General features: G+C 41.1%; 1 protein-coding gene across 1 annotated transcript; it reads right to left on the bottom strand.

The window, feature by feature from the left end:
* Positions 1-10441: 10441 nt before the first annotated feature.
* Positions 10442-11659, bottom strand: LOC132132632 (trace amine-associated receptor 13c-like). The gene has a single exon (XM_059545074.1). It carries the CDS (start codon positions 11450-11452, stop codon positions 10442-10444), a length of 1011 nt encoding a protein of 336 aa, XP_059401057.1. The 5' UTR covers positions 11453-11659.
* Positions 11660-11938: the final 279 nt, after the last annotated feature.

Raw genomic sequence — 11938 nt, 5'->3', positions numbered from 1 at the left:
CAAGTCAATGTTCCAGTCATACGCAACTGTGACCTGTTCGTCTTCTACAACACTAGACGTGAGAGGAGAAGTCGAGCAATACCTTGGAATGCTAAGATTGAACACCGAAGTTGACGACGTCCTTCGCTTCTGGAAAGAAAATTCTAATGTACTGCCACAACTTTCACAAATTGCAAGACGTATATTTAGCATTCCCAGCGGCTCGGCCAGCGTGGAAAGGGAGTTTTCTATTGCTGGTCTGATGTCCAGCAATAATCGCATGTGCTTGGCACCTGCCACTCTGCAAAAGCTCGTTTTTCTAAAAGTTAACGCAGCACTGGAGATTTAGCTTCGCTCGCTAATGTTCAACCAGCCAGCATTTTTTTCTGTTCATAGTAGGCCTATTTCTCAATATTAATATAGGCTAAAAGTTGGCTAAAAGAGATCTTTATTTTTTCGTTTGGCAATTTGTTTAACTTCATATTTTAGTTTGTGATTTATTTATTTTATTTAATGTAATGTTTTTCGTTTGATAATTTAATATAATGTTTTTCATTTGATAATTATTTAAAAAAAATAGCCTATGTTTAACCAGCCAGCATTTTTTCTGTTCATAGTAGGCCTATTTCTCAATAATAATATAGGCTAAAAGTTGGCTAAAAGAGATCTATATTTTTTCGTTTGGCAATTTGTTTAACTTCATATTCTAGTTTGTGATTTATTTTATTTAATGTAATGTTTTTCGTTTGATAATTTTATATAATGTTTTTTAATTGATAATTTATTTAATTTAGCCTCATTCAAAAGTTATTTTTTTATTTTGCTTTGTTTAAAAGTGAGCTATTGGTTTGGGGCTGTTCAGTGTTCAAAATTCCAATAAAGTATGGATGTTCTTCTCTTAGTACTGCGTATTCTTTTTTTATACTACATGCATCTTCTGATCAGAGACTGGCGTTATTAAAAATATAAATAAAAATACCCTGGAGCGAAAACGGAGCGAGACGTATAAGGACGGAGTGGGGGAGGGAGCGAGGAGCGGAAAATTGTACACCCAGAGGGGAGCTTGAGCGGAGTAATTATGAAATACTTTGAGCGTGGAGTGCAAATTCTTCCCGCTCAGCTCCGCTCACATACTCTGAACAACATCACGATAAAGAACACCTATCCATTACCATTGATGTCTTAAGCTTTCGAGAGGTTACAGGGAGCATCCATATTCACAAAATTGGATTTAGGTAACGCTTATCATTTGGTCCGCATCAGGAAGGGGGATGAATGGAAAACCGCCTTTAACTCGCCAGGGGTTTTCCAAGCACTCGTTAATGATGTGCTGAGAGACATGGTAGATCAGTTTATATATGTTGACCTGGATGACATACTGGTTTTTTTCTTCATCTCTCCAGGAACATGTTCAACACGTCAGACGAGTGCTCCAGAGGTTACTCGAGAATGGGCTTTTTGTCAAGGCGGAGAAATGCGTATTCCATGCACAGTCTGTCCCCTTCCTAGGGTATATCGTCTCATCCGAGGGAATACGTATGGATCCTGACAAGGTTAAGGCTGTGATAGATTGGCCATCTCCAGATTCCCGTAAGGCCCTACAGCGGTTTCTGGGGTTCACCAATTTTTATCGACGTTTCATTCGTAATTTCAGCCAACTAGTCTCACCTCTGACGGCCCAGTACTCTGTTCAGGTGGTCGCATGCAGCCGAAACTGCATTTACCAACCTCAAGAGCCACTTCGTTTTGGCTCCCATCATTGTAGCTCCTGATCCCACATGGCAGTTCGTTGTGGAGGTCGACGCATCAGAAGTGGGGGTAGGTGCAGTTCTTTCCCAACCTGCTACCTCGGACGATAAGATGCATCCCTGTTTTTCTCACATCGTTTATCTCCTGCTGAACGCAATTATGACATTGGTAACAGAGAATTTTTGGCCGTCAAATTAGCTTTAGAGGAGTGGCATCACTGGTTGGAAGGGTCAGGGGTACCTTTCATTGTTTGGACCGATCACAAGAATTTAGATTACATTAGAACTGCCAAAAGACTCAATTCCAGACAGGCCCGGTGGGCACTTTTTTCGGTCGTTTTGATTTTACTCTGTCGTACCGCCCGGGTTCCAAAAATGTCAAACCCGATTCTTTGTCACGTCTTTTTGATCCCTCCGCCCACCCGGTGACTCCAGAGTGTATTTTATCTGAGAAAATAGTCGTCTCAGCACTCGTATGTGAGGTCGAATCGAAGGTCAAGATGGCCTTAGAATGGGTAACGCCTCCGCCGGGTTGCCCACCGAATCATTTATTTGTGCCGAAAGAGTTACGGTCCGAAGTTATTCAGTGGGGTCACTGCTCTAACGTTGCTTGTCATCCAGGGATAAGCCGAACCAAGGGGTTAGTTAAACAACGATTCTGGTGGCCACTTATGGCTCGTGACGTCCACGATTTTGTTTTGGCTTGCTCAGTTTGCGCCAGTGGTAAGTCGTCTAACCGGCCTCCTGATGGGCTTCTTCAACCGCTGTCTGTCCCTTCGAGACCCTGGTCACATATCGCAGATATGATTTTGTTACCGCCCTCTAATGGCATGACGGTCATTTTGACTGTAGTGGACCGGTTCTCGAAGGCGGAACATTTAATTCCCTTGCCCAAATTACCTACAGCCAAGTAGACAGCGGTCACTGTCCTAGATCACGTCTTTCGGTTACATGGCCTCCCGGTAGACGTGGTTTCTGACAGGGGATCCCAATTCATATCCAAATATTGGAAGGTATTTTGTAAGTTGCTAGGAGCGACGGTTAGTCTGTTTTTGGGTTATCATCCCAAGAGTAACGGGCAGTCTGAGTGAGCCAACCAAAATTTAGAGAGAACGTTGCGATGTTTGGTCTCCAAGAATCCTTCTTCCTGGAGCCAACAACTCTCTATGGTGGAGTATGCTCACAATTAATTACCAGTGTCAGCCACGGGCCTCTCTCCGTTTCAGTGCAGCGTAGGATACCAGCCACCAGCTTTTCCTAGTCTGGAATCTGAAGTCGCGGTCCCCACCGCTCACGCATTTGTCCAGAGGTGCCACCGCACCTGGACCAGAGCTCGCAAAACTCTGCTCTGGATGAGGGAGCGCACTAAGGCCAAGGCCGATCGCCACCCGTCAAAGCCTCCCGTTTACGTCGTGCTTCAAAAAGTGTGGCTTTCTATTAACAATATTCCTCTCTGTTCCATCTCTAACAAATTAGCTCCCAAATTCATTGGCCCGTTTACTGTCACCAAGATCATTAGTCCGGTGACAGTCCGCCTCAAACTACCTCCAGCGTACAGGAGAATACATCCCGCCTTCCATGTGTCCAAAATTAAACCCGTGTTTTATTCACATATTACTCCACCTACCCCGGTTCCCCTGCCGCCGCGTCTTGTAGATGGGGAACCGACCTATTCGGTTAATCGTATTCTGGATTCGAGATGGAGGGGACGAGGATTCCAGTACTTAGTGGACTGGGAAGGTTACGGTCCGGAGGAGAGGAGTTTGGTACCTGCTGGGGACATACTGAGTCACTTCCTTATTGATGATTACAATCAGCAGGTAGGCCCTTCTCGGAACTCCAGGAGGCAAGTCTGTGTGTTACGCGTTAGCACTGATTAGTTTGTGGGCGTCTCCGTTAATTGTCATCAGCAACAGCTGCCACTCATTACTCATCCCTATATATTGGCTTGTCTAGCGTTGTTTCATGTTTATGACCTATGCTTTGCTTTCTTGTGTGTTTCTGCGTTGGATGTCCGTCTCTCCCCGGAACCCCGTCAACTCTACGCATCCCACCACCAAGCAACACCACTTACCTTCGGCTCGCTTCCCCGCAGTTCCTGTGTCACCCTCTCCTGCTGCCTACTCACTTCCGCCTTCCGGATTCGTCACTCATCACCACCATCTTGGACTGTGCATTCCTCCCAGCGTTGTTTGTGTCTCAAGTACTGTCTGTATCATTGTCTTCATTAAATATCATTAATCTCGCACTTGCTTCCTGCCACTCCTTCACCCAGTCGTTACAGTTTTGAGCCCAAACTAACTCGGATAGTCAAAAATCTATGCCCTTTTATGTTGAACAAGGCTTAATTTTTACTATATATATATATATATTTATATTTCTTTCCTCACAATATATACTATTCCTAAAAAAAAAATATCCCAATATATCGCCTTGCTTATAGTACCGCAGTGTATCGCAATATATTGTATTCCAACCCCCATATCATGATACGTATCGTATGGTATCGCCAGATTCTTGGCAATACACAGCCCTAATCAGCTAAGAGGGATAAGCACTAAACAATACTCGGCAGCCTGAAGGTGTCTGAGTGAGTGTTTATATAGTGTGTGGTGGGTACAGCTGTGTGCATGCATTCATCAGTGTGTGTGATCAGTGCCTTCAGCTGTGTATGCAATTAGTGCAATGGGTGATGGGAACTGTAGTCCGGGTGAAGTGCAACAGTAGGTAAAATGCAGGAGTCCATGTAGTGAGCAGGTGTCCTCTGGTGGTGAATGAATGGAAGTTCATGTGCTAGGGCTGTGACGATAAATCGATGCAGAATCAATTCGTGGATCGATTCTTAGATTTTCAGAATGCATCGCGACCACTGGAATTGATTCTGAGCTTGGATTTTAACAGCAGATGGCGCTCTAATCTAGTTTTTATCTACAGACTCAAATGCTCATGAAGAAGAGTGCTACAAAACGCTTGTGCATTCGGCTGAGTCATGTAATTTCACTTAATCTTAGAATGATTTTATGATGCAAGATAAATGTACTGCAAACACCTTTGTAATTCATTTAAACCTTTTTGAATTTTATGAATTATTATTTCAAGTTCAAGTGTCTAAGGATTTGGAAGCGAGCAGAGTACAGGTGTTTCTAAAGCATGCAGTGCCATCAGCTGTTCAAAAATAAGCTCAGAATCGATTCAAGAAAGAATCACGATGCATTCGGAAAATCTCAGAATCGATGCTGAATCATTTCTCGATTCACGATGCACCGATTTATTTTCCCAGTCCTATCATATACCAGATTCGTGACATTAATACTGTCACATGACATTGATGTATATGGTGTTGAAATTATGCAGCCAAGCGATGGTATCTCAGATTATTAACTAGTCTTGAGTAAACTTCATATAGCTAAAATTGTAAATTCTAATCCTAATAATTTGTGTTAAAACTATATAATATAATAATAATAATAATAATAACAAATATTTAACAAGGAATAAGCTTCATTAAATTAACTGATTTTAAGCTCAAAAGTTTCCTTGTGGGGCCTAACACATCTTTGTAGGGATATTTGGTCCTCACAATATAGATTGCCAAATTAAATAAATGATGCCTTCTGAGGGCACTGAAGTGTTTATAGTCTAATCATTTTCGACAGATTTTTTTTTTTTAAACTAAAATAGATATGGTCCTTGATTATGATTTGTTAAACAAATTACACAAGAAACACATACATACCTGTGACCTCATTACATCATTATTACTGTGTCATTATTTTTAATGAGCATACTGACAAAAATAGTATCTCAATATATTTACCTTTTTATTTTTTGCCACAAACGTACACATAAACAGAGAGATCCAATTGCAGTGTTTTATTAGGAGAATCCAAGTAATCGTACTCCAGTCAGGCAAGAGGTCAATATCCACAAAGGCAGTCCAAAACAAGAAACATGACAAACACTAGGGAACACGAAAAAGGAGGATGACCACCACAGCTGTGCGGACGAGACAGAAGCCCCCAAGGGTGGTGCAGAGGACCTCCACAGCCATGCGGACGAGACAGAAGCCAACCAAGATGGAGCAGAGGACTACCACAGCCGAGCAGACGAGACAGAGGGCCACCAGGGCGGCCCAGAGGACCACCACAGCTGAGCAGACGGGACTGAAGCCCACCAGGGCAGAGCAGATGACCACCACAGCCGTGCCGATGAGACAGAAGCCCACCAGGGCAGCACAGAGGACCACCAGAGCCGAGCAGACGAGACAGAAGCCCACAAGGGCGGAGCAGAGGACCACCACAGTGGAGTCGATGGCACAGGAGAGCAAGTCTGGTCAGGTAAGACTAAAATAGAGAACATGAACAGGCTAAGGGTGGCCTCCGTGGCCATGATGATATGGTAGATGACCTCCATGGCCATGACAGGGCAGGCGGTGAGTTCATAGGTGGCCTCCATAGCCATGACGAGAGGGTAGATGGCCTCTGAAGGTTCTGCAGCAGATGCTGCCACCACTGGAGGTTCCACAGCCGTAACAGTCTCCTTGACAGAAGAGAGAGCATTGCTTGGTACAACAGACAGGATGTGACGAGGCTGAGATGTGAATTTCAGCTGAGACGTGACCAGGCTCTGGAAGAACGGTAGTGATTTGACTGGGCTCATAAAGATCAACCGTGACTTGACCCTGTTCTCAGAGATCAATGGTGACTTGACCTTGTTCACAGAGATCACCGAGTTCACAGAGAAGATGGCGGCCATCTTGTGCAGTGGCTCTGGGCTGGCGGCCATCTTGTGCAGTGGCACTGGGCTTGAGAGTGTTGCCCCTTCCCCCCCAAAAAAAAGTTCATTGGGGTTTCAACGCTGTCCTCATGATTTAACTGGTTCATTGAGTCCAAAACGGAATAAATCTTTAAACAAGGAGCTTCATCATCTAGAGGAGCTTGATATACCAACTCACAGAACTGCTGAACATTGTCCTCAATAGATCAATCTCCTTGCCATAGAATTAGCAGCTGGTCGACTGGCTCTGTGGTAAGGCTGGATTGGTGAAAGGCTGACAAAGAAACCGGAACTGATACCCCGGTGACGAGGGGGTACTGGCCTGCTGGTAGAAGTCTTCTGTAACACGGAGTCAGAGACATTCAGATCCATTTGCAGTATTTTATTAAGAGAATGGTCAAACAGGCAGATATCAGAAAACAGCATCAGGTATGTCAGGGGATATCCAGAATCAGTATCAGTACCAGGCAGAGGTCGGGGCAGGCGGCATAGAAGCACAGGTGGTAACACAATCCAAAATCACACACAGAAAGAACAAACACTAGGGAAACACTTAGAAATGCCAGACAGAACTAAACAAAACTTCGTAATCATTGAGAGTCCCAACACAGTATATATAGGGGAGTGGTAATGGGGAACACCTGGTGGTAATTGGCCCTAAGCACGCAACTACTGGGAATGGAATGGAAGTATGGAATGGAAATGGACACCAAATACAAGAGTCCTGAGTGGAGTGCCCTGGAGTTCATGGGCACTCCAGCTTATGATCGTGACACAATAGTGTCAGAGTGGCATGAAATAATATGTTTTTTTTCTTTGGAATATATTATTACCTACTGGTCAAAGGGGAAAATGAATATGTCTTATATTTATATTCTGATGCAGAAAAGCTAGTTCATGCATTCATGACCTCTAGACTGGACTATTGTAATGCACTTCTAGGTGGTTGTCCAGCATCTTCAATAAACAAGCTACAGGTAGTCCAAAATGCAGCAGCTAGAGTCCTTACCAGGCCAAGAAAATATGATCATATAACCCGAAGTGCCTGCACTGGTTACCTATTAAGTTCCGTATCAGTTACAAATTATTATTACTGGCCTATTGTTACAAACACGCAAGGTTCCACCTCCAAGCAATCACTATGCACACCCTCAACGGAATACTAAGCACATCCACCTGATCCTCATCACCACCCAATCACCTCAGCACCATAAAAACCACACACACGCACTCAATCGATGTCCGGTCTCGTATGCAACAAGGTCTTACCTGTATGCTAACTCTAAGGACTAACTGTTCTTCTAATTACCTCTCTCCAGCGATTCTCTGAAGATCCAGATCCCCAGTGTGCGTGTGTGTGGTTCACCTTCCTCCTCTGACGTCTTCACCCAGCCTGCACGGATCCATCCCTCACTCCACCCTACACTACCTGCTCCTCTGCTTGTGTCTGTTCAATAAACCATTCTGTCTGTTACTCCTCAGCCTCCGGAGTGATTCGTAACACCTATAAGGTCCTAAATAGTTTAGCTCCTGTGTACCCAACTAGCCTTATACCACGCTACAATCCATCACACTCCCTGAGGTCACAAAACGCTGGACTTTTGGTTGTTCCTTGGATAGCAAAGTCCACTAAAGGAGATCTCCAAAACTCTTGAATAGCCTTCCTGATAATGATTTGGGATCAGACACACTCTCTCTGTTTAAGTCTGTTTCTCTCTTATTCTGTGGTCACCGTAGCCACCAGATCCAGTCTGTATCCAGATCAGAGGGTCACTGCAATCACCCAGATCCAGTACGTATCCAGACCAGATGATGGATCAGCACCTAGAAAGGACCTCTAAAGCCCTAAAAAGACAGCGGAGACCAGGACAACTAGAGCCCCAGATAGAGATTTTGTTTAAAGCGCTATATAAATAAAGGTGACTTGACTTGACATCAGCTGGTTGACTACGTCTTGTATTAATTGTTATTATTATTATTATTTTAATTCCTGTCATATGCATATAAACTGACAGTTACCACTTATAAGCTACTACTAAATATCGTAGAAAGTAAATTTTCTGAAAAGTTGCTTTGCAAAGTTTTGTATCGTAAAAAGCGCTATACAAATAAACTTAAATATGTTTTATCATACAGGATTTCATGTATCTTTTTGCAAAGCCTTTGCAGACCAACATGAACTTTATTATTAGTGCAATCAAATAATTAATCAAATCCAAAATAAAAGGTTTTGTTTACATAATATGTGTAATGAGTATATTTATTACATATATATATAGATATATATATATATATATATATATATATATATATATATATATATATAAATGCACACACTTGCATGTATATATTTAAGATTTTTTTTAATATAAGATATTAATATTTATATATAATATGAATTATATTTGATTTGTAAAATATATACATTTACAGTCTTCATCTGTATTCTAAGCAGTGTCTGTGAACATTGTGATGTAAATGAAAAATGTGTGCTTTCATCGAGTGGTTCGGGATAAAATTTTCAGCCATTAACCACTTAAATTCTGCTCTATTCATCACATAAAACAAACTTTTTGTGTTTGAAATATACTTTTGGTACTGTTTCTGACAAATTTGTGATTACACTAGTCTGTTATGTTTTTCTATATAAATGTAAACATTTTTAAAAAATTGTGATCGTTAAGTTTAGAGGTAGGAGTGGCTGCTCAACATATCGTTTTAATAATAATAATAATAATAATAATAATTCATTACATTTATATAGCGCTTTTCTAGGCACTCAAAGCGCTTTACATAGTCAGGGGGTATCTCCTCATCCACCACCAGTGTGCAGCATCCACCTGGATGATGCGACGGCAGCCATATTGCGCCAGAACGCCCACCACACACCAGCTTACTGGTGGAGAGGAGACAGAGTGATGAAGCCAATCAGTGGATATGGGCATTGTTAGGAGGCCATGATGGTCCGAGGCCAATGGGCAAATTTTAGCCAGGATGCCGAGGTCACACCTCTACTCTTTTCGAAAGACATCCTGGGATTTTTAATGACCACAGAGAGTCAGGACCTCGGTTTAACGTCTCATCCGAAGGACGGTGCTTGTTGACAGTATAGTGTCCCCATCACTACACTGGGGCACTAGGACCCACACAGACCACAGGGTGAGCACCCCCTGCTGGCCTCACTAGCACCTCTTCCAGCAGCAACCTAGTTTTCTCAGGAGGTCTCCCATCCAGGTACTGACCAGGCTCAGCCCTGCTTAGCTTCAGTGGGAAACCGGTCTTGGGCTCCAGGGTGATATGGCTGCCGGCAAGCCATACAATACTATATTGTTTTATTAAAATATAAATGTTATATAAAATGTAAATTACCATAAACTTTAATACCAAATAAATATACCCAGATTTAACTTTATGCAGATATGCACCACACTGACCTTTAAATGAACTAATTTAACTTACAAAGCACATATAATGCAGCAGTGTCAAAACTTACTTCAATAAAACTGAACTTCATAAACATAATTAAACATATATATTCAAAACCACACACTCTGCAAAGCATTTATCATGAACCTTGATGACTCTGATGATGTTCTGTAGGCACAGTTAAAGATAATATGTGGTCACATGGTTGAATACAGTGTGTCTGTCTTGACCAATATATTATGCATATTTACAGCCCACACAGTGAATGAACATTAAACACATAAACAAAATTATCAACATATTAACATTTCAATGTTAAAAATCATCTCAGCCAAATAAAAATAAGGCCATAACAAGAACATAGAATGAAACACAAGGGTATCATACATGTTTATTTCTTTAAATTAAATTTCTGTAAATGAATGTCTCCATTTTAAATTTCAACCAAGCTCAAACTAAGACTTTTACTGTATATTAGCATTAAAAAATTGCTTCATCCTCCACAAAAATCATTAATAATCTTTAAAAATGTCCACAAGAGAGGATGCTGGCCCTAATATTTTAAATGTTAAGATGTGTTTAACTGATATTTTAAACCAGCGGTAGAATAAAGCATAGATAAGAGGATTCAAGCTGGAGTTAACATACAAAGTCCATAATAGAAATGTTACCATGGAAGGAGATATAAGTGTAGTACCTGTTGCATACAATATATAGTAGGGAATATAGCAAAGCAGATAAACTGTCACAATGATTCCTAATGTCAGTGCAGCTTTGCTCTCAGATTTCCTCCTCACTGATCCTTCCGTTACACATTTACCACTCTTCATCAGGGAGTTTATAATTTTCACTTGCTGATGTGCGACATAGAAAATCCTCAAATATAAAGTTATAATCATGGTACAAGGTAACAAGAAGGAAAAAAAAAGGTCAGTTGATGTCCAAGAAAAACTTATTACTAAATAGCATTTTCCATAGCACACACCTGATCTTTGGGAAGCTGCAAAATATCTGCCACTAACTAAATAGCCAATATTGTATGTTGAAGAGAAAAACCAGCAGAGAAAGATGCTTATTAAAGTTTTAGTCGTTGTTATTTTCTTTGGGTATAATAAAGGGTGACACACAGCCACATAACGATCGACAGCAATTAAAACTAAATTACAAATAGATGTTGAGATGAGCAGTCCCATGATTATCATAAACACATCACAGGAAGTGTCTCCAAAGTACCAACATGTCTCAATTAGCTTGATGGCATCCACAGGCATGACAATAAGCCCTACAAGCATATCTGCCACAGCCAGAGAGAGAATGATCAAGTTGGTTGGAGTGTGAAGCTTCTTGAAGTGAGAAATGGAGATGATCACCAGCAGGTTCAGAAACACAGTCCATGCTGACAGCAATGAAAAAAATACATACATGATTTTGTATTCATAACTGGAGCGCTTTCCCTTGATGCATGATGAGTTGATGGCAGAAAAGCAGTATTGAGCTTCCTGATCCTCTGTCTCATAGACCATGAATAAATCTCCTCCTTTTAGGAGTTTGTTCTGCTCTTTTTACTCTCCTTTTATTTATACAGTATCTGGATCAGAATGACCAACCCATCTACCGCCCACACTGATGCTGTATAATGATGTATCTACTTTATTTTAATAATTCAAACTTGGTTGTCAAATTGCTGGATACAAGAACCAAAAAGCAAGGTATGGATATAAATATTTTGCTTTTACATGATGCTATATTCACTGTAAAGTCAAAACTTTACAAAAAAAAAATTTAGTAAAATAAATCTTAAAAAGTAGCACAGATACAGTGATAGTTCACCCAGAAATGAAAATTATGATCATACTTTTATATATAGATCAACTATTTTCTAAATATCTTCTATTGTATTGCACCACAAATAAGCAACATGAAACAACATAAAAGTGAGAAAATAATGACAATGTTCTTTATTGGATGGACTGTTCTTTTAAGGCTGTAAAAAAGGCTGTTTCACTGTA

This window comes from Carassius carassius, chromosome 49 (genome assembly GCF_963082965.1).
Source record: "Carassius carassius chromosome 49, fCarCar2.1, whole genome shotgun sequence".
Classification (NCBI taxonomy): domain Eukaryota; kingdom Metazoa; phylum Chordata; class Actinopteri; order Cypriniformes; family Cyprinidae; genus Carassius; species Carassius carassius.
Note: the sequence above shows the minus strand (reverse complement) of the source record. Positions and strands in the feature narration are given on the sequence as shown.